A 27,091-nucleotide genomic window follows, 5' to 3' on the forward strand; every position below is an offset into this window, starting at 1 on the left:
GGAAAGGAACTGTGGGCCATGAGGCTGCACTGGGCATAGGGGCGGATTTCGGCCCATCCTCCGTGCCCCTACCCAGTCCCTGCCGCCATGGCCCCTGGTCTCCTGTCTGCCGGCAGCCCCGCTCCCACCTCCACCACTCCCATGCGCTGATGGTGCCAGCCCCACTTACACCCACTGACGGCGTAAAGCCATTGGGGCTGGTGCTGTCAGTGGGTGTGAGCGGCAGCTGCTGCTCCGATTGCCCCTTAGGAACAGGGGGAGCTGAAGAAGCCCTCAGGGATGATCAGGGCTGAGCAATTGGGGCTGGTGCTGGGTGCCAGCAGCAGGTGCAAGCAGCAGCTCCAGCACCAGCTGCAGGTGCAAGCAGGGCCATTGCTGGGAGTGGGTGCAAGAGGTGGCTGCCGGCCCCAATTGCCTCTCAGGAGCAGGGGAAGGTGGAGAAGCCCTGAGGGGTGATTGGAATCGGCAGCCACTGCTTGCACCTGCTGATGGCACTGAGCGATTGGGGCTGGTGCTGTGCACCAGCAGTGGGTGTGAACGCTGGGTGGGACCGCGGTGCATGGAAGCAAAGAATTTTCAGTAACCACCAGAGGTTCGTCCTGATTACAGCGACTGGTGCCCCCACTCACCTGCTCCGCTATCCCGCCGTGGCTGACACCACCGTGTTCTGTGCTCTACCGCCTTCTGCCAACACCCACTATGTTCTGCTCATGCCCCCTGGTGGTCAGTGCACATCATAGCAACCGGTTGTTCAGTTGTTCTGCCATGCCGTTTGGTCTATTTGCATATTAGCCTTTTATTATATAGGACCTGACTTTATGGTGAACTTGAGTCTGTTTTCTTAGAGATTTTATAGTATATTCAAGAGAAATCGTTATCAATATGTTTTTATGATCATTCAAAGAAAAAGAAGGTAGAAAACCTTATATTTCTTAAGAATCTGTAGTGGAGATACAGCTAACAGAAGGCTGTGTGCACTATTTCATTTTATTGGGATTTTTGGGGTTATTTTATTCATTTCAAGATATGTGTGGGTAAAATTTAATCTTATCTGTAGCCACAGGACTACTCAAGAGATGCAGCACTTGCTTCAGGGATACTAATTTTCTTACTATCCCTTAAGCATGCTATATGTTTTCATCTCCACTCTATTTGCTGCTATGTGGCTCATTCTCTGAAGTGCAATCTTTGATCTTTTCTCCATTTTAAAAATATTTCATTTACTTGTTTGTTTTTCAGGGTTCAGTGACATTCAGGGATGTGGCCATAGACTTCTCACCAGAAGAATGGGAATTCCTGGACTCAGCTCAGAGGGACTTATATAGGGATGTGATGTGGGAAAATTATAGAAACTTCATTTCACTGGGTAATGGCTACTTATTCCAAATTATATTGGCTTTCTCTACTGTCAATTTCATGACTCTGTTTTGAGAAACTAGATAAATTTTATCTCTCTATTCCAAAGGAATTGGTCAAGTGTTGTTAGTTTGGAAGTAGGCCCCTCCATTTCACACTTTGTCACTCCCATCCCGTTAGGTCCTTCAGATTTTCTTCAGGCTCTGTACTTACCTTAATATCCAAGGGGAGTATTTGAATTCTGGGTTGCTTACAACAGAAGCATTGTCCAAGAAACCAGATTTGACATTGTATTTGAGCTCATAATTAATGTAGATGCTTAACATTCATTTCTAATCCACCTGCAAGGAGAATACCTAGATACAGGGGTTCTGAGTCTCTCTAAAAATCAGAGCCTATAGGACTTGTATAAAAAGGAATGGATCCACAAAGTTTATTTAAAACTCAGTTAAATGGCCCTAGCCAGTTTGACTCAGTGGATAGAGAATCAGCCTCAGATGGAAGGGTCCAGGTTTGATCCTGGCAAGGGCATGTACCTCAGTTGCAGGCTCAATCCCCAGCCCTTGTCCAGGCAAGTGCGGAAGGCAACCAATTGATGTGCCCCTCTCACATCAATGTTTCTCTCTCTCTGTGTCTCTCCCCCTTCCTTCTACTCTCTCAAAAAAATGAATGGAAAAATATCCTCAGGTGAGAAATAACAACAACAACAAAAACCAAGTTAAAACTCAGTTAAATGTTTAAATGTATTCTGTTTTCTATAACAGACATTTAATTCTACCTACTTTGTAGTTGAAATTTAAAATTCTAAGGACTTTTTCTTGTAAAATTGCATGAATATTCTAGAAAGGATATGAGAATGTCACAGGAAGCAAAATTATAATAATAAAAGTTAATACTAGTATACACATATTATGTGTATATGTACATATATAACTATCCTTTTTTATTGATTTCCTAGAGGAAGGGAGAGGAAGAGAGAGATTGAAACATCAATGATGAGAGAGAATCATTGATTGGCTGCCTCCTGCACACCCCCAACTGGGATGAAGCCCGCAATCCAGACATGCGCCCTACTGGGAATCAAACCGTGACCTCCTGATCAATGCTCAACCACTGAGCCACACTGTTCAGGCCATATATAACTAGTCTAAATATTACACATTAGTTAATCCTCACAAAAACTCTATGAGAAATATATTATTTTTATCCTCATTTCAGATGAGAAAACTTTGGCACAAGAGGTAACACAGCAACAAAAGCAGCATTTGAACGGAGGCAGTCTGGATCCAGATTTTATTTTCCTAACCACTGCACAAGACTCCCTCTCAACAGAGCTTGTGTGTAAATTATGCTAAGGTCAATTCTTAACTATCTGGTGTCTATTCCTTGTGATCCTGAGGTTACCATAATATGGGTGTTCTTCAACCCCTGCATTTCTTTGCTCTTAGACTTTATAAAATAACATTTTGGTCTAGAGTTCATTATAAATTTAACCAAATCTAAATCTAAGGACTTTTTGGCTTATTAGTTCATGTCACATTTTTCTATTAAGCAGGACATTCCATTTCTACACCAGATGTGATTACATTATTGGATGACGGGAAGGAGCCCTGGATGCTTATGAGGGAAAGGATAAGAAGACACTACCTTGGTGAGTGGGCTTAGCAGGCATGGGAAAGTCATTACTGCAGGTAATAGCCAAGCTGGGTAGGGTAAAGGCACAAACTTTAGGTTTTGTTGAGGATATCTCTTCAAAAGCCCAAGGCTTGTGGAGTGTGGAGGAAAGGCCAGAAACCCAGGAAGCAAATTAAAATCTTTTAAGCTTAGACTAACCAAGGAACTTTCTATTGACCTTGTTACACCTCTCATATTTCTCTACCATTTCAAAGAGAGGAGCTGTTCTCAGTAGAAGAAAACAAAAGGATAAATATAAAAGCTGAAATTAACAAAGTAGGAAAAATCTAGAGAAAATGAATAGAGCCAAAACTTAATTGCTTGGAAAGATCAACAAAGTTGGTAAACAGTAAACTTGACTACTGAGGAAAAGAAAACATAAATTACTGTCAGGAATGGAAGGGGGTTTTCAGTTCACATTTTATGGCCATTGAAAGAATAATAAGAGAATGTCATGAATAACTTTATGCTAGACAATTTGACAATTTAAATGTATTTGAAAAATTCCTTGAAAAATATAACTTACCAGAATTGACAGAAGATAAGAGAAAATATGAATAATCTTATATCTATTAAAGTAATTGAATTATCAGAAATATTTCCAAAAAGAAAATGTCAGACCCAGATGATTTCACTGGTTAATTCTATGAAATATTTAAGAAATTAAAGCAGAATTACACACATCTCTGTAGAAAAGGAAAGAACAACTTCCAACTCATTTTATGAGACCATATAACTCTTTTTTTAAAAATATATATATTTTATTAATTTTTTACAGAGAGGAAGGGAGAGGGATAGAGAGTTAGAAACATCGATGAGAGAAATATCGATCAGCTGCCTCTTGCACACCCCCTATTGGGGATGTGCCCACAACCAAGGTACATGCCCTTGACAGGAATCTAACCCGGGACCCTTCAGTCCACAGGCCGACGCTCTATCCACTGAGCCAAACCAGCCAGGGCGAGACCATTAAACTCTTATACTATGACCTGACAAAGATATTATACACAAAAAAAGCAAATCAAATTCAGCAGATACAAAAATGATGACCAAGTAGGGTTTTTTTCTAGGAACACAAGCTTGGTTTAACATTAAGAAAATTAATCTCTTCCTCTTATAAAGCCACCAATCCTATCTGATTAGGACTTTATTTTTATGACTTTTTTTTAACCTTAACTGCATTATAAAAGCACTATCTTGAACTATAGTCACAATTGGGGTTAGGGTTTCAATGTATGAATTTGGGTAGAGAACACAATTCAGTCCATACCAATATCTATCTATATGAAATCAAATTTCTTTACAGCTTCTACTTGATTATTTGATTTATGTCTTTCAATGCCTAAAAATAATCATTGATTTATTCAGCAAATACTTGAGTGCCCAGTCTGAACCAGGCATTGTACTATAGGCACCAGTGGAACAATTGTGAACAAAAGTGATAGGTCCCAGGAGTCATGTTCCTTACATTTTTGAGAAATCTTTATTATTGAAAGTATTACATAGGTACTCCTTTATCCCCCATTAAACTCTATCAGGGCACTCCTGTCCGCCCCCACCCCAGGCCTCACCACCCCATTGTCTGTGTCCATGCATTATGCATATATGAATACAAGTTCATTGTTTGATCTCTTTTCACCTTCCTTCCCTTGCCTTCCCTCTGAGGTTCAACAATCTTCATGCTTCTATGTCTCTGGGTCTATTTTTGATCATCAGTTTATTTAGTTAATTAGATTCCACATATGAGTGAAATCATGTGATACTTTTCTCTGACTAGCTTATTTCACTCAGCATAAAATTCTCCAGGTTCATACATACTGTGGCAAGTGGTAAGAGTTCTTTCTTTTTTATTGCCGTGCATTCCATTGTATAAATGTAACATAGTTTTTTTATCCACTCATCTGCTAATGGGCACTTAGGCTGTTGCTAAGTCTTAGCTATTGTAAATTGCACTGCTATGAGCATAGGGGTGCATATATTCTTTTTTTTTTTTTAATTATTAGTTACGGTATTACAAATGTGTCCTCATCCCCCCCTTGAACCCCCAACCTCCCCCCCCCCACACACAAACTCATGCTCCCATCCCCCCGTTGTCCATGACCATTGGTTTGGCTTATATACATGTATACAAGTCCTTCTGTTGATCTCTTCCCCTTACCCCCGCATATATTCTTTTTGATAGACATTTCTGATTTCTTAGGATATATTCCTAGAAGTGGGATGACTGGGTCAAATGGGATTCCATTTTTAACTTTTTGAGGAATCTCCATATTGGTTTCCACATTGGCTGCACCAGCCTGCATTCCCACCAGCAGTGTATTAAGGTTCCCTTTTCTCCACAACATAGCCAACACGTGTCGTTGGTTGATTTATTGATGATAGCCATTCTGACAGGTGTGAGGTGATATCTCATTGTTGTTTTGATTTGCATCTCTCTGATGATTAGTGACTTTTTATTTTTTTAATCTTTATTGTTCAGATTATTACAGATGTCCCTTTTTTTAACCCCCATAGCTCCCCTCCACCAGGTTCCCACCCCACCCCAAGCCCTCGCCACCCCACTGTCTGTGTCCATAGGAACTGCATACATGCATATAAGATCTTTGTCCCATATCTTCCTGGACCCTCCATATCTTTCCCCCCCCCCAAGAATTGTCAGTCCACTCCATTTCCATGCTCCTGATTCTATTACATTCACCAGTTTACTCTGTTCATCAGATTTTTTATTCATTTGATTTTTAGATTCATTTGTTGATAGATATGTATGTGTTGTCACTTTGTTGTTCATAATTTTTTATCTTTACCTTTTTCTTCTTCTTCCTCTTCTTAAAGAATACTCTTCAGCATTTCATATAATACTGGTTTGGTGGTATGAACTCCTTTAACTTTTTCTTATCTGTGAAGCTCTTTATCTGACCTTCAATTCTGAATGATAGCTTTGCTGGGTAGAGTAATCTTAGTTGTAGGTTCTTGGTATTCATCACTTTGAATATTTCTTGCCACTCCCTTCTGGCCTGCATAATTTCTGTTGAGAAATCAGCTGACAAGCTTATGGGTACTTACTTGTAGGTGACTAACTGTTTTTCTCTTGCTGCTTTTAAGATTCTCTCTTTGTCTTTTGCCTTGGAATTTTAATTACGATGTGTCTTGGTGTGGTCCTGTTTGGATTCCTTTTGTTTCGGGTTCTCTGTGCTTCCTGGGCTGGTAAGTCTATTTCTTTCACCAGGTAGGGGAAGTTTTCTGTCATTATTTCTTCAAATAGGTTTTCAATATCTTGTTCTCTCTCTTCGCTGGCACCCCCATAATTCGGATGTTGGTATGCTTGAAGTTGTCCCAGAGGCTCCTTACACTATCTTCATATTTTTGGATTCTTTTTTCTTTTTGCTCTTCCAGTTAGGTGTTTTCTGCTTCCTTGTATTTCAAATCTTTGACTTGATTCTTGGGATCATCTACTCTACTGTTGAATCTCTGTGTATTATTCTTTATTTCAGTCAGTGTATGCTTAATTTCTGACTGGTCCTTTTCCATTTTTTTGGCATTCTCACTAAGATCCTTGAAGGTCTCACTAGGTTCCTCAAAGTTCTCACTAAGTTTCTCGGAGGTTTCTAGAAGATTCTTGAGTAACCTTATAACTGGTTTTGAACTCTATATCCAGTAGTTTGCTTTCTTCCATTGTTTCATTTGTGACATTTCTTTGTCTCCGCATTTTGGCTGCTTCCCTGTGTTTGTTTACCTCCAGATCAATTGGCTGTGAGGACCAGCTGTGTCTATAGTGGAAGAGCTGCTGTGCAGGAGACACCCTTATGGGGCAGGACTTGCTTCAGTGGGGCTTTGGTGCTCACTGAGTCTGCCCCTTTAGTGTTTCACTTAGAGATGTGAAGAGTTGTAATCTGGTATGGTCTCACACTGACCACTGGGTACACTGGCTCCTGGATCTCCAAGGAGGTGCAAAGTCAGCCACTGCCTGGGGTCACCCAGCAGGAGCTACAGAGAGATCTACAGATTCCTGCTCTTTGTATGGGGTTTGGAAGTGCCCAGTTGAGGACCAACTGTGAAGCAAGGCAGGCTGCTGAAGTGCTGGCCTTTGCCTTCTTTAGATAGCGTTGGGCTCCCTGAACCAGCTGCAGTTTGACAGGTTTTAGGCTGAGAAAGGGCAGGTCATTCATATGCAAAAGCTGCTGCATACAGCTTGGGTAGGGTTGTAAATTGGGTGGGCTGATGTCTCAGGGAGTCTCCAGGGCAGAGCAAACAACAATGGCTGCCAGCCAGTCCTGCACTGGAGAGGTCTGACCGCTGCTGCATGTACCTCTGTCTGGAAGAAAGCTGCCCCTGCATTCCTGCCCTGATGCCAGACAGTCCAGTTTCTCCCCGTATGTGTCTGGGTCCCCCAAAGTCTCTCCCAGCACTGGAGCTCAGAGCATGTGGGAGCTTGTATCTCCTTCCTAATTAAAAAGCAGCACACCCAGGTGCCAGCCCCTTCTGCACCTCCACACCTCCACGCCTCCGTACCTCCTACCAGTCTCAATGCTCTTTCTTCTTTATTTTTCTAGTTGTAGTTCTTCCACTCAGCCAGGTTCCCCGTGGTTGTGGATGATAGTTGTTATGTATTTTAGTTGTAATTTTGATATGGTTCTGGGAGGCAGCAAGTACAGGTGTTTACCAATGCTGCCATCTTGGTTCTCCTCCAATGATTAGTGACTTTGAGCATTTTTTCATATGTCTTTGGCTTTCTGTATGTCCATTGTGGAGAAGTATCTATTTAGGTCCTTTGCCCAATTTTTAATTGAATCGTTTGCCTTTCTTTTGTTAAGTTGTATGAGTTCCCTATATATTTTGGAGATTAACCCCTTATCAGATGTATCATTGGCATATATGTCCTCCCATGTAGTGGGCTCTCTTATTATTTTGCTGATGGTTTCTTTTGCTGTGCAGAAGCGTTTTATTTTGATGTAGTCCCATTTGTTTATTTTCTCCTTGGTTTGCATTGTCCGAGGAGATGTATCAGTAAACATATTACTTTGAGAGATGTCTGAGATTTTGGTGGTTATGGTTTCTTCTAGGATTTTTATGGTTTCACATCTTACATTTAAGACTTTTATCCATTTTGAGTTTATTTTTGTGTATGGTGTAAGTTCAATTTTTTGCATGTACCTGTGAATTTTCCCAGCACTACTTATTGAAGAGACTGTCTCTGTTCAAATGTGTGCTCTTGCCTCCTTTGCCAAATATTAATTGAACTTAGTGGTTTGGGTCAGTTTCTGGGGTCTCTGTTCTGTTCCATTGATCTACATGTCTGTTCTTGTGCCAGTACCAAGCTGGTTTGAGTACAGTGGCTTTGTAGTATAACTTGGATAGCTTCTATTGTGAATCCTCCAATTTTATTCTCCTTTCTCAAAATTGCTGCAGCTATTTGGGGTCTTTTTTGGTTCCATATAAATTTTTGGATTTAGATGTGGGAAATATACCATTGCTATTTTAATAGGAAATGCATTGAATCTATAGATTGCTTTGGGTAGTATGGACATTTTACTGATATTAATTCTACCAACCCATGAACATGGTATGCTCTTTCACTTCTTCATATCTTCCTCCATCTCTTTTTTCAATGTCCTGTAGTTTTCCAAGTACAGGTCTTTCACCTTCTTGGTTAACTTTATTACTAAGTATCTTAAATTTTTGTTGCAATGGTAAATGGGATGGTTTTTTTAAGTTTCTCTTTCTAAGAGTTCACTATTGGTGTATAAAAATGCCATGGAGTTTTGGGTGTTAATTTTGTATTCTGCTATGTTTTCAAATTCATTTATTAAATCTAGTAGTTTTTTGGTATAGTCTTCAGGGTTTCTATATATAATATCATGTCATCTGCAAATAGTGAGAGTTTTATTTCCTCCTTTCAAGTTTGGATGCCTTTTGTTTATTCTTCTTTTCTGATCATTATGGACAGGACTTGCAGAATTAAGTTGTACAAGAGTGGTCTTGTTCCTATTCTGAGGGGAAATGGTTTTAATTTTTGCCCATTGAGTATGATGCTGGCTGTAGGTTTATCATATATGGTCTTTATTATATTGAGGCATGTTCCCTCTATTCCCACTTTGCTGAGAGTTTTTATCAAAAAAGGGTTTTGGAGTTTGTCGAATGCTTTTTTCTGCATCAATTGATATGATCATGTGATTTTTGTCTTGCAATCTGCTTATGTGCTATATCACATTTATTGATTTGAGAATATTGTACCAGCCTTGTATTCCTGGAATAAATTCCACTTGGTCATGATGTATGATCTTTTTAATGTATTGCTAGATCCGATTTGGCAGAATTTTTTAAAGGATTTTAGCATCTATGTTCACCAGGGATATTGGCCTGTAGTTCTCTTTTTTTGTCGTGTCTTTATCTTGTTTTAGAATTAAGGTAATGCTGGTGTCATAGAAAGAGTCTGGAAGTGTTCTTCCTTCCTCTTGAATATTTGTGAATAGTCTGAGAAGTAGAGGTGTTAGTTCTTCTTTGAATATTTGGTAAAACTATCCTTTCAAGCCATCTAGACCAGGGTTTTTGTTTGCTAGGAGTTTGTTTTGTTTTGTTTTTGTTTTTATTGCTTCAATTTTATTAATAGTTATCAGCCTATTTGGGTATTCTGATTCTTCGTGATTGAGTTTGGTAAGTTTTCATTTTTTTAGGAATATGTGCATTTTTTCCAGGTTGTTCCATTTGTTGGAATAAAGTCGTTTGTAGTATATATTTTTTTTACAATCCTTTGTATTTCTGTGAGGTCAGTTGTTACTTCACCTCTTTTGTTTCTGATCTTGTTTATTTGGGTCCTCTCTCTTTGTTTCCTAGTGAGTCTGGCTAGAGGTTCATCAATCATGTTTATCCTCTTGAAGAACTTGGTTTTATTTATCTTTTGTATTTTTTTTTTAAATTTTTTAATTTTTTTCTCTATGTCATTTATTTCTGCTCTGGTCTTCATTATTTCCTTTCTTCTACTTGTTCTGGGCTTTTCTTGTTGTTGTATTTTTATTCTTTAAGTTGTAATGTTAGGTAACTTATTACCAATTTTTCTTGTCTTTTAGGTAGGCTGTAGTGCTATGAACTTCCCTCTCAGGAGTTTTCACTGAGAGCAGTCCTGGGTTTTTGATTATTGTATTTTCATTGTCATTTGTTTCCAGGATGTTTTTTATTTCTTCTTTAATCTCTTTGGTAATCCAATCATTGTTTAATAGCATGCTATTTAGCCTCCATGTATTTGATTGTTTTTTATTGTAGTTGATTTCTAATTTTGTGAATTAGAAATTGTGATCTGAGAAGATGATTGATGTGATTTCAATCATCTTGAAATTGTAGAGACTTAGCCTGTGTCCTAATATGTGGTCTATCTTTGAAAATATCCAATGTGCACTTGAGAAAAGAAAATATTCCATAGTTTTTGGGCGAAATGTTCTGAAGATGTCAATTAAACCCATCTGATCTAATGAGTCATTTAGAATTGCTGTTTTTTTGCATATTCTTTGTCTAGAGGATTTATCCAGTCATGTCAATTGGGTATTAAAGTCCCCTAGTATGATTGCATTGCTGTTGATCTCTCCCTTGATATCTTCCAGAAGTTTCTTAGGTATTTGGGTGCTTTTGTATTGGGTGCATATATGTTTACCAGAGTAAAATCTTCTTGTTAAATTGATCCCTTTAGTATTATGAAGTGGTTTTCCTTATCTCTTGTTATGGCCTTCACTTTGAGATCTATTTTGCCAGATATAAGTATCGTTACCCCAGCTTTTTTTTTCATTTCCATTTATCTGAAATTTTTTTTCCATCCTCTCACTTTCAGTCTGTATTTTGAGGTGGGACTAGGTAGGCTGCAAATACATGGGTCATATTTTCTTATCCATTTAGCTATCCTATGTCTTTTGGTTGGAGCATTTAATTCATTTACTTTTAAGATTATTATTGATAGGTACTTGTTTGTTGCCATTTTCATTCTTTATGCATGTGTTCTTTTTTCCCTTTCTATTGCTTCTTTTTACAGCAGTCCCTTTAGCATTTCTTGCATTGATGGCTTGGTGGTAATAAAGTCTCTTAGCCTTTTTTTTTTTTTTTTGTCTGCAAAGCTCCTGATTTCCACTTCAATTTTGAATGATAGCCTTACTGGATAGAATATTCTTGTATTCAGTCCCTTGCTTTGCTTCACTTTGTATACTTCATTTCATGCTTTTCTGGCCTGATGTATTTCTGATGAGGAATCAGTTAATTGTCTAATAGGAGATTCCTTGCAGGTAACTTTTTGTCACTCTCAGGCAGCCTTTGAGATTCTTACTATGTCGTTGACGTTTGCCAATTTAATTTTGATGTGTCTTGGTGGATGTGTCTTTGATGTGTTTTTTTGGATTCATCTTGTTTGGGAGTCTGTGTGCTTCTTGGACTTGTGTGACTTTTCTTCATAATGTCGGGGAAGTTTTCCATCATTATTTCTTTAAATAGGTTTTCTATTCCTTGCTCAGCTACCTCTCTTTCTGGCCCCCCTATTATGTGGATGTTGTTTCATGCCATGTTGTCCCAAAGCTTTCTTATACTCTCCTGCTGCTTTTAAAATTCTTTTTCCAGTTTCTGTTTTGCTTGCGTGTTTTTCTTCTTTGCCTTCTAACTTGCTGATTCAGTCCTCAGCTTCTTCTGGTCTACTGTTGAAACATTCCATGGTATTTCTTATTGAAGTTATGTCATTCTTCATTTCATCTTGATTCTTACACATTTGGTAAATTTCTCATCCAGCTGTTTGAGAATCCTTATAGCCATTACTCTGAATTCTTTCTCTGACAAATTGCCTGCCTCTATTTCATTTATTTCCTTTTTGGGTGATTCCTCCTTTTCTTTCATATGGGGGTTGTCTTTTTGTCTCCTCATATTTGCAGTTCCTCTGTGATTGTTTCTATGTATTAGACCAGCTGTTATGCCACCCAGATTTTTTTAAATTTGTCCTATGTAGTAGATGCTTTGTGGATCCCAGTGGTGTAGTCTCACAGGTCTTCTGGGCTGGGTATCCCATGGATGCCCCTAATTTGAGATATTTGGGTTCTCTTGATGTAGTTGGGTCTTGAATGTTATTGTTCTGTTTGTGGATGGAGTCTCCTCTCAGGGTATCTGGTTATGTGGCTCACTCTCTACCATGTCATGCCAACCATTGTGGAGGTACTGACCCAATAGCACAAAATACAAGACAACTAGACTGGACACAAAAGGAACAGAACACTAATGTACACCCCAGTAGGGGGTGTGTAAGAGGCAGCTGATCGATGTTTCTCTCTCATCAATGTTTCTAACTCTCTATTCCTCTCCCTTCCTCTCTGTAAAAAATCAATAATATATATATATTTTTAAAAAGGTAAAAAGAAAGGAAAGAAAAAAACTAAAGTGGGGAAAGGAGAAGAAAAACAGGATGAAAAAGGGATAAGTGAGGAAGAAAAAGGTGGAAAATATTAAAATAAAATAACAATAAAACATGAAATAATACTAAAAAAAATAAAATAAAAATAAAAACATAAAAAAGTGAATTGTCGTTTGCTTCAGCCATGTTTTAATGCCCCATGGGGGCTGATTTAGGACTCCACTCTTCTGTTCTGTCTGCCAATTCTGGGCTTCCTGTAAGGTAATTAGGTTCTGACTACTGACAGGTTCTGTCTTTGGCTTTTAGCACTGTGATGAAACTCCAGGTCATCCACCAGTCCTCTCCTTATGTCTGTCTCCACAGGCCTTGGCTGCAGGCAGGCAGGACTAATTTTCTGGCTGTCAATCTTAATTACTCAAGCATCTGTTTCTGACAGGGCTTTAGGTGGGAGTGGTGCTTTTGCTTTCCAGCAATCAGATGGATTTATTTTCCCTGACCCAGAGCTACTCTTTCGCAAGTGGCCCAAAATATTACACTGGCCTTGGTTGGTCAGATATCCTTGAATGGAGACCAATGGGGTTGGCTGGAAACCTGGAGATTTTGTCAGTTTGGTTCCTAGAATAGTGGGACAGACTGGCCCCTCTTCCCACCCAGTCACTGAGTGCTCTATTCAGCACCCTTGTTTCCATTGTATAGCTCAAAATGCTGTCAGAGTGTGGCAGGCTGTATTACCTGTCTTGAGGCTATTGGGAGGGGCTAGCTCTTCAGGAGAGAAATGGCCGTATAGGTTTGGAAAGTTACAAATATCCCAATGCCAGAGTCCTGGGCACATCTCCCTGCCCTGCTTCCCTCCCCAGCCTTTCCTCAGGCACCTCAAGTCTGTGCCTCTCCCTGCATCTCAGTCTTGGGTGAGTGCTTGCAATTGAAAAGTCCTGTGTTCTTGGTTTAGCAAATAAAAGTAAAGACAACACAAAAGCAAACAACCACAAAACTGCAGGTCCCCCCCGCCCCCCCCCCCCCCCCCCACACACACACAGTGCAGCTCAGTCCTCCTTTTGGAGCGTAGCCTTTCATGGCTATGGTCTTAGGTCTAGATTTCCCAGCCACAAACAGCCTTGTGGCTTTTACTTTTCACAAAGACTGTCTCCAAGGGATGCAGCCTTGGCACAATGCTGCTTCCTCCTCACCCTCTTGGCTAGGTCTCTGGTGTCCCTCTCCAGTCTAGATCCCAGTTCCTACCGTTCTCCAGGTGTCCTCTGCCCTTCCTTATTGTAAATTGTCTCCTCAGCTGTGTCTGATTTGTTATTCTGGGTAGATGTTTTCCGATTTAGTTGCTTTTCCAGTCTGGCCCTGGGACAAGGTGCAAGACACGTCTGTCTATTTGTCCACCATTTTCTTCTCGCTAGAATTTTCTTTTTTATTTTCACAGATTTACTCTGCTGTGCCCAGTTTTATATTATAGTGTATTCTGCTTGAAATTTTTAGGAATTAAAAATATATTTTAGGCTTCCCCTGGAGGGTGTGGCTCAGTTAGTTGGAGTATTGTCCTGTACACTGAAAGGTGGTGGGTTCAATTCCTGTTTAGGGCACATACCCAAGTTGCAGGTTTGATCCCTGGTCAGGGAGTATATGGGAGGCAGCCGATTGATGTTTTTCTCTCACACATCGATGTTTCTCTCTTTCTTTCTAAAAACCATTGGAAGACATCCATTATAGATGAATTCTGGACATTATATTTGAAAAATTTTAGAAGCTCTAAATCAGTAGTTATCAACCTTCTGGCCCTTTAAATGCAGTTCCTCATGTTGTGATCCAACCATAAAATTATTTTCATTGCTACTTCATAACTGTAATGTTGCTACTGTTATGAAATGTAATGTAAATATCTGATAGGCAGGATGGTCTTGGGCGACCCCTGTGAAAGGGTCGTTCGACCGCCAAAGGGATTGCGACCCAGAGGTTGAGAACTGCTGCTCTAAATGATGCTGTTTCTGAATAATTTGTTACCTTTAGAGATTATTTAATTTGCTTCTGGCAGACCTATAGAGTATGGGCTGATCACCTTCATCTATTCCAGAACAACCTGTTTACTGTTTGTTCGTAATCCTGAGTATAGCCCTTCTGGGGGAAATCTTGGCTGATTATCAAGACTCTGCCTCTGTAGGGACAACTGAACTCCAATTTCTATTTCTGCAGCACTTTGAGACTGCCAGAATCAATACTTAGATTCTTAGCCTTTTAGAAGTTATTTTGTGCTTACTTTCTTGACCATGGTAGATATTCAGCTTGAGTCAGTAAATGCCTTGGGGAAAATTCTATGTAGAATATTGGCTTAAATCAAGATGTTGCTTTCAATCTAGGACCTTGGCTCTCTAGTTTTTGCTGCTTTGGTTGTTCATTAGTATCATCAGACAGTTTTTATTTTCATTAACATTTTTAGTTGTTTTCAGTGAATTAGTCATAATACCAGCTTCTCCATTATAGCCAGAAATAGAAACCTCTTTTCGCATCTTTTGTTATAGTATTTCTATATTTTAGAGCAAATAACATGTAAATTATGTTTCATAACTCTAATTCTCACATTAACAACACAGCATGTTAATATTAGTAATAGAGTTCAAAGATTCAGTGCTCATACCAATCCTTATAACTTAGTTTTCTTTTTCTTTCTTTCCACATCTCTCTTGCTCTTCTTTAGTTTATTCCTTATTGCATTCCTCAAGAAAGACTTATAGGTCCTAGTGAAATGTACATATAACTACTTTATTCAAATACACATCCTCACACACATTTAAACTTCAGAATAACAATGCCAATATAGTTATCTACGGTATGTTTTAAAAAACAACAACAGTATGTTTACTGAAATTTTTAAATATTTTTGTTGTGTTTTTACATTAACATAATACTATTTTACTTGTTGAAGTTCTTATTCTTGGTTGTTTATTTTTCCATATGGATTTTTCAAACAACATGTTTAATTCTAGGGAAAATAAATCCATTTGTATTTTTTATTTGGATTGCATTATTTTTATTTTGCCTCTCTTTTTGTATAATATGCATCTGTTGGAATTTACAGCAAGATGGCATTTCTGAGGGGCATTAAAGAAGCTAATCATTAGACTGACATATCCTATCTAATAATAGAGAAACATGGTAATTAACCATAACTTCCCTACCCTTCCTGTTGGCTAATCAGTGAGATATGCAAATTAACTGCCAGGCAAGATGGTGGCTGGCAGCCAGGCAACTGAAGTGAACAAGAGGCTTGCTTGCTCCAGTGACGGAGGAAGCCAAGGTTCCCTGCCTGCTGCTGCCAGCTCTGAGCTGCTCTCTATAAGCAACTATGTTGCAAATATAGAAGCTAAACAAAACCAAGAAACCTGCTTTCAGTCATCCAGGACCTCAGAGCTGGAGTCGCAACAAAGTTTCAAATACAGAAGGTAAACAGAGCCCAGAAACCTGCTTTCAGCAGCTGAGGTCTCAAAGCTGGAGCCTAGCCTCAGAGCTAAAGCTGGCTCTCAGCTCCAGTGACAGCCATAGAAGGTAAATAAATCCCAGAATAAAAAAAAAGAAAAAAAGGAGAGGTTGGGAGCTTCAGTCACCTGCCAGCCTGAAAACAGCCTTCAGCCCCTCACCGAGACTGGCCAGGCACCCCAGTAGGGACCCCCACCCTGAAGGGGGTGTGACCAGCTGCAAACAGCCATCATCCCCTCATCCAGGCTGGCCAGGCACCCAAGTGGGACCCCCACCCTGAAGGGGGTATGACCAGCTGCAAACAGCTATCATCCCTTCATCCAGGCTGGCCAGGCACCCAAGCGGGACCCCCACCCTGATCTGGGACACCCTTCAGGGCAAACCAGCGGCCCCCACCCATGCACCAGGCCTCTATCCTATATAGTAAAAGGGTAATATGCCTCCCAGCACCGGGATCAGCCGAGCCGCGAGGCCTCCTGGCACCGGGATCAGTGGAGCCGCAAGGGCTCCTGGCCTGGGATCAACGGAGTCTCCCAGCACTGGGATCTGCGGAGCAGTGAGGCCTCCCAACACCGGGATCAGCGGAGCTGCGAGGCCTCCTGGCACTGGGATCAGCAGACCGTGAGGCCTCCCAGCACCGGATCAGCAGAGCAGCGAGGCCTCCTAGCACTGGGATCAGCTGAGCAGCAAAACCTCACTGCCCCGGTGTGCAGCGGAGCCGTGAGGCCTCCCAGCACTGGGATCAGCGGAGCCGCGAGGCCTCCTGGCCCCTGGAGCAGCATGACAGGGGACAGTGCCCAAACCCCCTGATCACCCTGCGGCTCTGTGTGTGACTGGGGGCGGGGCCACAACCTCCCTATCTACCCTGCTCTGTTCATGACAGGGGAAGGCACAACAACCCCCTGATCGGCCCTGCTCTGTGCCTGATGGGGGGAGCTCCCCAACACCCTGATCGGCCCTGCTCTGTGTGTGACAGGGTGCTGTGCCCCAACCCCCCCATGGGCCCTGCTCTGTGTGTGATGGGGTGGAGCTGCAACCTCCCCATCGGCCCTGCCCTGAGTGTGACAGCGGGGAGTGCCCCAACCCCCTGATCGGCCCTGCTCTGTGGGTGACAGGGTATGGAGCCCCAACCCCCCTGATGGGCCCTGCTCTGTGTGTGACAGGGGGCAGCGCCCCAACCCCCTGATCCACCCTGCTCTGTGCATGACAGGGGCTGGCGCTGCAACCTCCCCATCAACCCTGCCTTGAGTATGACGGGGCGGCACCCCAACCCCCCAATCGACCCTACCTTGAGCATGACTGAGGGTGGCATCACAACCTCCTGATCCGCCCTGCTCTGTGCATGACAGGGGGCGGTGCCCCAACTCCCCAATCGGCCCTGCTCTGAGCCCGACCAGGGGCTGCGGGGCAGGCACCTAGGGATTGTGCCTGCCCTCTGCCACCCGGGAGCGGGCCTAAGCCAGCAGGTTGTTATCTCCCGAGGGGTCCCAGACTGTGAGAGGGCACAAGTGGGGCTGAGGGAAACCGCGCCCTCCCCCCCCCCCCCCCGCCAGTGCACAAATTTTTGTGCACCGGGCCTCTAGTTATTCTAATAAAAGACTCATATTCTAATTCTAGAGCAAAATAAGTGTTACTCTTCTTCTTCTTGAGTAGACTTTTCCACTGAGATACAGAATCCTAGAGTATTGATTTAATAAGCCAGCTTATTATGGCCACCCTCATGCATTTGGGATTTCTCAGAGAGGAACCACTTAATGTTTCCTATGAAAGTTGCTTAACCCAAAGCAGGGACAGCACTTCCTGGAGGGAGTTTGGGGCGGTGCCCCAAAATGCTGCAGCATATGTGGAGTTGTATCTTAATCTCTTTGGTTGTCCTGCTGAGATGTCCTCCAGACCTTCTGTAGTATTGAGGCAACTGGTGTTACCCTAATAAATAGGGATTTGGCAGTCATGAAAGCTGACCTAGATTTAGGGGTATCAGCTACTAAAGCTTATCAATGGTCGCTGTATATATTTGTGACTGGAAAACCCCAAAGAAAGATATCTCCCTAAACTTTTAAAACACATACTTAAAAAGCCAACTATTCAAATGTACTTATAATATGGTGTTTAACCCTGCCAGTGTTGCTCAGTGGTTAAGCATCAACCTATGAACCAGGAGGTCACAGTTCAATTCCCAGTAGGGGCACATGCCCAGGTTGCAGGCTTGATCCATAACAGGGGGCATACAGAAGGCAGCCCTCACCACCCCATTGTGTATGTCCACAGGTTTGCATACAAGTTCATTGATTGATCTCTTCCCACCCATCCTCCCCTGCCTTCCCTCTGAGCTTCCAATAGTCTGTTGTTCATGCTTCTATGTCTCTGGGTCTATTTTTTAAAATATATTTTTGTTGATTCCAGAGAGGAAGAGAGAAGGAGAGAGAGAGAGAAACATCAATGATGAGAATGATTGATCAGCTGCTTCCTGCATGCTCCACACTGGGGATTGAGCACACACACAGGCATGTTGCCTTGATCGGAATCAAACCCGGGACCCTGTTGGCCAACGCTCTATCCATTGAGCCAAATCAGATAGGGCTGAGTCTGTTTTTGTTCATCAATTTATTTGGTTCATTAGATTCCACATATGAGTTAGATCATGTGATACTTATCTTTCTCTGACTGGCCTATTTCACTTAGCATAATACTCTTCAAGTCCATCCATGCTGTTGCAAATGGTTCTTTCTTTTTTTATTGTTGCATAGTATTCCATTGTGTAAATGTACTACTGTTTTTTTATCCACTCATCTGCTGATGGGCACTTGGGCAGTTTCCAGATCTTAGCTATTGTAAATTGTGCTGCTATGAGCACAGGGGTGCATATATTCTTTCTAACTGGTGTTTCAAGTTTCTTAAGATATATTACTAGAAGTGGGGCTTTCAGGTGTCTAGAGATTTTTTTGGTTAACATTCAATGCAAAAGTAGTAGATGGTTGAATTTTAAGGGATTCCCCATAGGTATACTATCATTTTATCTGAAGTAATAAGTAAACTATTATCTTTAAAGTGCCTGAATCACAAAATAAATGAATGAATGAATAAATAAATAATCCCTGTATACTTTTAACAAATCAGGTGATTCTTATCCATACTTAAACCAGGTCTTTGCTGATTTAACTTCTTTCTCCAATCATTAGGTTCACTTCCTTTCCTGGACTTCCCTTATTCTTTTTTCTTTGCCCCCTTTTTAATGTTTGAGAACACAGCCTGTTTCATAATATAATTAATACTCCATAATACAAATTAGCTTAATAGTGCTATGAAATAGGGAATGATATCAATATAGTGTTGAAGTTAGTTGGTTTACAGGCAATATTCTTAGTTGAATGGAACCAGAATATTAGTATATTTATAACATTCAGAAGGAAAGGCAAAAGACTTCATTTTGATGTGTTATTATGAGCCCTTCCACCCCTATATTAAGAAAATTAATAATAAATGCTTACATTCAGGGCTCCCTCCTCAGAGACATATACAATCAACTTGCATAGCTTCTAGCTAGGCACCTTGCACTTCACCCGATTCCCACCTTAATGTTAGCCTCACTGGCCTGAAATCCAGCATTTCTGCTTTATTTTTATGCATTTTAAATTTTTTATTGATTTCAGAGGGAGATAGAAACATCAATGGTGAGAGAGAATCATTAATCAGCTGCTTCCTGCACGCCCCCTACTGGGGATTGAGCCTGCAACCCAGGCATGTGCCCTGACTGGGAATCGAACTATGACCTCCTGGTTCATAAGTCAATGCTCAACCACTGAGCCATGCCAGTGGGGCTATTTTTATGCATTTTAATACCCACGAAATGGCCTTCAGCCATACTGAGTAGGTTTTTGGGACCTTGAGGCCCCTATTATATTACTAGTAGTTAGTGCTCTGCTAATACAGTTGCATAGACTTGAGTGTTCTTCTCCAGCCCTACTTTCTTCATAAACCCTAGCTTTGGTGTGTAATTTTGCAGGAGTTAGTTTTTTTAGGTACACGTGTAGTATTGTAGCACAAATGCCTATGTTCTAGAGATGTCTAATTCATTTACTTGTAATAGGCATTATTTTAGGTCCCCTTTATTTCTCTGTAAATGTTTTCTTCCTGCTGGAACAGAAAAACAGCATGTGTTTGCTTTCTTCTTTTCTTTCAGATTTGAAATCCAGATACAGGACTAATACTTTATCTTCAGAAAAGGATATTTGTGAAATATATTCATTCCAATTGGAAGTAATGGAAAAAATTAAAAGCTATTGCCTTCAGGACTCCATTTTTAGAAATGATTGGGAATGCAAAAGTAAAATTGAGGGGCAAATGGAACCACAAGAAGGATGTTTGGGGCAAGTGGAAATTACTTCTGAAAAAATGACCACATACAAAAAGCATAATTTTCTCGCTGAATATCAGAGAGTTCATAATAGGGAAAAGTTATATGAATGTAAGGAATGTAGGAAGACCTTTATTCGTCGCTCAACACTTAGTCAACACCTGAGAATTCATACTGGTGAGAAACCTTATAAATGTAAGGAATGTGGGCAGGCTTTTAGACAACGTGCACACCTTATTCGACATCACAAACTTCATACTGGTGAGAAACCCTATCAGTGTAAGGAATGTGGGAAGGCCTTTACAGTGCTCCAAGAACTTACTCAACATCAGAGACTCCATACTGGTGAAAAGCCCTATGAATGTAAAGAATGTGGAAAGGCCTTTAGAGTACATCAGCAACTTGCTCGACATCAGAGAATTCACACTGGTGAGAAACCCTATGAATGTAAGGCGTGTGGGAAGACCTTTAGGCAGTGTACACACCTTACTCGACATCAGAGACTTCATATTGCTGAGAAGGTCTATGAATGTAAGCAATGTGGGAAAGCCTTCGTGTGTAGTCCAGACCTTCGAGTACATCAGAAAATTCATTTTGGTGAGAAGCCTTATGAATGTAAGGAATGTGGAAAGACTTTTAGAATATGCCAACAACTTACTGTCCATCAGAGTATTCATACTGGTGAGAAACCCTATGAATGTAAGGAATGTGGGAAGACTTTTAGATTAAGACAACAACTTGTTCGCCACCAGAGAATTCATACTCATGAGAAACCCTATGAATGTATGGAATGTTGGAAGACCTTTAGTAGTTACTCACAACTTATTTCACACCAGAGCATTCATATTGGTGAGAGACCTTATGAATGCGAAGAATGTGGGAAGGCCTTTAGACTGCTTTCTCAACTTACTCAACATCAGAGTATTCATACTGGTGAGAAACCCTATGAATGTAAGGAATGTAGAAAACCCTTTAGACTGCTCTCACAACTTACTCAACATCAGAGTATTCATACTGGTGAGAAACCTTATGAATGTAAGGAGTGTGGTAAGGCTTTTAGACTTTATTCATTTCTTACTCAACATCAGAGAATTCATACAGGTGAGAAACCCTACAAATGTAAGGAATGTAAGAAGGCCTTTAGACAGCATTCACACCTTACTCAACATCAGAAAATTCATAATGAAATTTAGTACAAGAAAGCCTTGATGTGTACATTATGTTACAGAATATCACAAAATTCATTTTGAGAATTGTTTTCATGCTCACATCAAAGCATAAGAAATTTTATATGACAGGAAAAATTTTGCTTTAAAAGCCTTCCTTCACCATTCAAACATTTCCTCTGGCAAATGTATGTCAGAGAATAATACAATTAATATAAGAAAAGCTTTAGCTTTATCATTGTCTCTATCTCACCACTTTATTATCACTTTGTTACTGGACAAGGTACTTAAACTTCTGTGACTCATCTTGTTCACTTGTAAAATGGTGATAATATGTATATTATTTATTGCTGTATAATAAATGACCACAACTTAATTAATATCTTAAAATAATACATATATATTATTTCACAATTTCTATGGATTGGGAGTCTGGGTGTAACTTAGTTGGGTCCTCTGCTTCAGAATTTCTCATGAGGCTAAAATCAAGATTTTAGCTAAGGCTGGGTCTGATCTGAAAGCTCAACTGGGAAAGGGATCCACTTCCAACCTCATATGGTTGTTGGCTGAATTTATTTTCTTGAGGGCTACTGCACTGAGTTTCTGACTGTTGGCAAAAGACTGACCTCAGTTCTTTGCCACATAGGCCTCTTTAACATGGCTGCTTCATCAACAAATAGTCTGCTAGAATCATAAAATTTATAATCTTGTGTAGTCTAATCACTGAAGGAATATTTCATCACTTTATGTCTTCTACTGGCTAGAAGCAAATTTCTAGGTTGCCTACACTCAAGGGAAGAGGATTCCATAAGAGTGTGAAGACCAGGAGGTAGGGACCACTGGGGCCAGTTTAGAGTCAGCCTATGTACACTGTAATAGAATTGTAAGGATTAAGTAGTTAATATTTGGAAAAATAGCAGCCACATAGCATGTTTTCTGTACATATTATCTGTAATTGTTATCATTAGTATTAGTGAATTCATATGAAAGGAATTTCCTATAGAAGTAAAAAATTGAGAAATGCTTCCTATTACTGTTCAGCACTTATTTATTCTGGATAAAACCTAGGATGTTATATTGAATGTGAAAAGTTCATCATTTAAGCTGCATCAGAAATTACATGCTGAAAAGAAAGCCCTAAAATTTTCATGAATATGACATTGTTAAGAGTACAACTATTGCCCTGACCGGTTTGGCCTGCGGACCAAAGGGTCCCAGGTTCGATTCCAGTCAAGGGCATGTACCTTGGTTGCGGGCACATCCCCAGTAGGGGGCATGTAGAAGGAAGCTGATTGATGTTTCTCTCTCATCAATGTTTCTGACTATCCCTCTCCCTTCCTCTCTGTAAAACGTCAATAAAATATATTTTTTAAAAAGAGTACAACTATTGAAGATTCAAAGAGAAACATGAAATTATTTCCCCATAATAAATTCCTGAAAGATTTATTATCTCTATTGTCTAAGCACCATTCAAAATTAATTAGAAACTATCAAAAAGATGTCATAAAGGAAATAAATCATTTGTAAATTTAATATTGTATGTGCATGTTCATGCATGTATGTTTGTGTGTATAAAGCACTTGTATAAAAGAAAACATTTTTTTTTACAGTCAATAACTTTTGGTGTTCAAATTGTCCCATCTTCAACCAGTGGAAGTTGGGTCTTTTGAAATGACCCCCCTAGTAGTTAGTTTACTTGGTTATGGCTATACAATTCGTCAGCTATGGATGGTGCCTAGGCACTGACTCATCCTAAAAATTGGCAAGGGTTAAATAATTTATTTTGTTTTTCCCTTTTGAACCAAGTTTCACAGCCATCAAAAACTCATCAAATTGATTTTTAAATCTAGTAAATACAGAGAGATTCATAAGATTAGAAAAATCACTCTCTAGTTTCCTAATGGATAAGATCCAGAAGATAATTGGTAAATATTACAACTATTAAGTGAAAGATTTTATAAGTGAGAATGCTAGAATGGATTTGTCAAGCTGACCACCTCTGAATCTGTTCATCAATTTTAGCCTCTATAAAAGTGGGACTATCAGACTATTCACCTCCTGAAGGAATGCAATAGGAAGTATGCACCACTACTTATAAAACCTTATTTCCAACATCATGAACTGAAGGAATTAAACCTTTATGTCAAATTATTTTAAACCAAGAATTTGTGGAATAGATGAAAAAAATAAATGGCAACATAACCAAGCAGCCAAACAGATTCAGAATGTGTAAAATTCTACAAACAACCTGCTTTCTTCAACTAATGAGTGACGTGAAAAAGAAAGGAAGGACAACTGCTAGATTAAAAGACACAAGAGACCTATCAACTAAATTTAGTGTGTGGGCATTATTTGGACCTACTTTGAACAAAATGTAAAAAGATTTTGGAGACTGGGGGAAATGTGGACATGCACCGAGTTAATTAGATGATATTTAGAAATAATTTTGTTAAGGATGATCATGTCAATGTGGTTTTTAAGAAATATTAGTGCTCCTGTGTGTAGAGATACCTGTTTATATGTTTATGAAATTACTAGAGGCCCGGTGCATAAAAATTCATGTACACGGGGTGGTCCCTCAGCCCAGCCAGCACCCTCTCACAGTTTGGGACCCTTGGGGGATGCCCACCTGATTGCTTAGGCCTGCTCCCCAAGAACAGGGATGATCTAAAAGAAATAATCATAACCTTGGGTAAGGATTTTTTAAAAAGGTAATGTTTGCATGAAAATTCACTGCTGGCGGGGCTGAGGGGACTGGGGGACTCCGGCAGCAGGTGTGCAGAGTGGCCGGACCTGCCTGGGGGCAGGCCCAGCCACACTGTGCACCTGACAGTCCCCCCTGCTACCCCACCACCACCCCCCTGCTACCTCCCCAGGGAACTGAGGAGACTGGGCACCACCATATTGTGGTTGTGGGTGCCACCATCTTTGTGAGGGCATGATGGTCAATTAGCATATTACCTCTTTATTATATAGGATAAGATATCCAGATTTACATTAAAATACTCCAACAATAGAAAAAGAATGAAAGAGAACTGGAAAGTTGGTTGACAAAATGTTGACAATTAATTAAGTGGAGTGGTTTGTATATGGGGGTTCATAATAATATTTCTACTGTTTGTTTTTAAAGGTTTTAATAAAAATATTTAATATCAAAACTGAAATTATAGACTACTTAGAAATTATTGTTAATGAGATGCCTGTATATGTAAACGTGTCAGATATCACCAAAGTTCTATTCAGGAAGAAATGAATATACTTTAATAAGTTAAGGAAACTGGACACAGTTTTGATCTTTTTCACTTATCCACAGCAGTCCAATCTGGATCTGTCACATCCATAAATGTGATTAAGGAATGAAAAAGCATTTATGTCAAGACATCAGAAACAGAAGAAAACAAAACCAACACCAGAGAAGTAAAGTACCTTTAAAAAATAGAAATTAAGAGACTAGACAATATAGTAGACTTAATTGAATGTTTTTTAAAGTCTTTTTCAATTACAGTTGACATTCAATATTATATTAGTTTCAGGTGTACAACATAGTAGTTAGACATTTATATAAATTAAGAAGTGATCCCTCAATAAGGCTTAGTTCCCACCTGGCATCACACATAATTATTACAATATTAGAAGCCCGGTGCACGAAATTCATGCACTGGAGGAGGATTGTCCCTCAGCCCAGCCTGCACCCTCTCTAATCTGGGACCCCTTGGGGGACATCCCTCTCACAATCCGGGACTGCTGGCTCCTAACCACTAGCCTCCCTGCCTGCCTGATTGCCCCTAACCACATCTGTCTGCCAGTCTGATGACCCCCTAACAGCTCCCCTGCTAGCCTGATTGACACTTCAGTGTTCCCCTGCTGGCCCAATCACCCCCAACTGCCCTCCCCTGCTGGCCATCTTGTGACAATGTGAGGGCGGGCATAGTGTGATGACATGGGGGCAGCCATCTTGTGATGCGAGGGCATGAGGGTCAATTTGCATATAACCTCTATTATATAGGATTACTATTTTCTTTTTCTTTATTTTTCTTGTTTAAAGTATTACAATTAGTAGTACATGTGTCTCCTTTTTTTTCTCCATTTACCTTCCCCTGGCCTCCCCTACCCTCTAGCACATGCCCTTATCCACCCCGCCCAGTGTCTTGTGTCCATTGGTTATGCTTATATGCATGCATATAAGTCCTTTGATTGATCTCTTACCACCCCCACACACACACACTTCCCAGCCTTCCCGCTGTAATTTGACAGTCTGTTCGATGCTTCTCTGCCTCTATATTTTTTTGGTCATCTACACTAATAAAAGAGAAAAATGGTAATTGGCGTACGGCGCTACCCTTTTCACTGGCTAATCAGGGCTATATGTAAATTAACTGCCAACTAAGATGGCAGTTAACTGCCAACAAAGATGGCGGTTAATTTGCATATGTAGGCACAATGCAGGGAGGCGAAAGGGAAAGCAGAAAGAAGCCCCCTGTCACTGACAGCAGTGATCGGAAACCCAGGGGGGAGCTAAGAGGTGGGGGGCAGGGCAAAGGCGGCCCTGGGGCCGCCTTTGCCCTGCCCCCCAGCCATGATCGGAGAATCAGGCGCCTTTGCTGCCCTGGCCAGTGATAGCAGGAAGTAGGGGTGGAGCCAGCGATGGGAGCTGGGCACGGTCAAAGCTGGCAGTCCGGGAGCTAGGGGTCCCTTGCCTGGGCCTAAAGCAGAGCCCACGTTCACAGGGCCGCTGCAGCTGCGGGTCCCTGCTGCCTGGGCCGGATGCCTCAGCCAGAGGCGTCCTGCAGGGTCAGGGGTGGAGCCCGCGCGATCGCGGCACCGCCCGCTGCCACTGTGGGCCCCAGCTGCCCGGGCCAGACGCCTAGGCCAGAGGCATTAGGCCTGGGCAGGGGCGGAGCCTGCAACTGCAGGGAGCTGGGGGACCCTGCCCAGGCCTAATGCTTCGGCCAGAGGCATTAGGCCTGGGCAGGGGCAGAGCGGGAGATCGCGGCGCTTCTGCCACTGCGGGTCCCCGCTGCCCAGGCCGGATGCCTCTGCCAGAGGTGTTAGGCCTGGGCAGGGGCGGAGCCTGCAACCTTGGGAAGAGGCGTTAGGCCTGGGCAGGGGCAGAGCAGGAGTTCGTGGGGAGCTGGGAGTCCCCTGCCCAGGCCTAATGACTTGGCCAGAGGCATTAGGCCTGGGCAGGGGCAGAGCCTGCAACCGCAGGGAGCTGGGAGTCCCCTGCCCAGGCCTAATGCCTCTGCCAGAGGACTCAGGCCTGGTCAAGGGGCCGATCCGGTGATTGGTGATCAGAGGGTGATCAGGGTCAACTCCTCTGGCTGAGGCATCAGGCCTGGGCGGGGGGCTGGGGGGTCCCCTGCCCAAGCCTGATGCCTGGGCCAGAGGCATCAGGCCTGGGTGGGGGTCAGAGCCGGGGACTGGGGGGATATGATGGTCCCCATGCCCAGGCCTGAAGCCTGGGTCAGAGGTGTCAGGCTTGGGTGGGGGGTGGAGCAAGCGATCAGAGGGAGATGGGGGTCCCCTGCCCAGGCATGATTCCTGGGCCGGAGGCCTCAGGCCTGGGCGGGGGTCAGGGCCAGTGATCGGGGGGAGATGGGGGTCCCCTGTCCAAGCCTGACACCTCTGGCGGAGGCGTCAGGCCTGGGCAAGGGGCCCATCAGGCGATCGGAGGGTGATGGGGGTCTACGCCTCTAG

The 27,091-nt window shown here is 41.6% G+C and overlaps 1 protein-coding gene across 1 annotated transcript in view; it reads left to right on the forward strand.

Moving 5' to 3' along the window:
• Positions 1-22,734, forward strand: part of ZFP14 (ZFP14 zinc finger protein) — a 36,779-nt gene extending 14,045 nt beyond the window's left edge. Inside the window, exons 3-5 of the mRNA XM_081107912.1 lie at positions 1,240-1,366; positions 2,912-3,007; positions 20,055-22,734. Of these exons, the coding sequence (XP_080964038.1) occupies positions 1,240-1,366; positions 2,912-3,007; positions 20,055-21,421 (1,590 nt within the window). The 3' untranslated portion in view covers positions 21,422-22,734. The remainder of the gene's footprint in view (positions 1-1,239; positions 1,367-2,911; positions 3,008-20,054) is intronic.
• The last annotated feature ends 4,357 nt before the right edge of the window (positions 22,735-27,091 follow it).

This window comes from Myotis nattereri (genome assembly GCF_964212035.1).
Source record: "Myotis nattereri genome assembly, chromosome: 15".
Taxonomy (NCBI): Eukaryota; Metazoa; Chordata; class Mammalia; order Chiroptera; family Vespertilionidae; genus Myotis; species Myotis nattereri.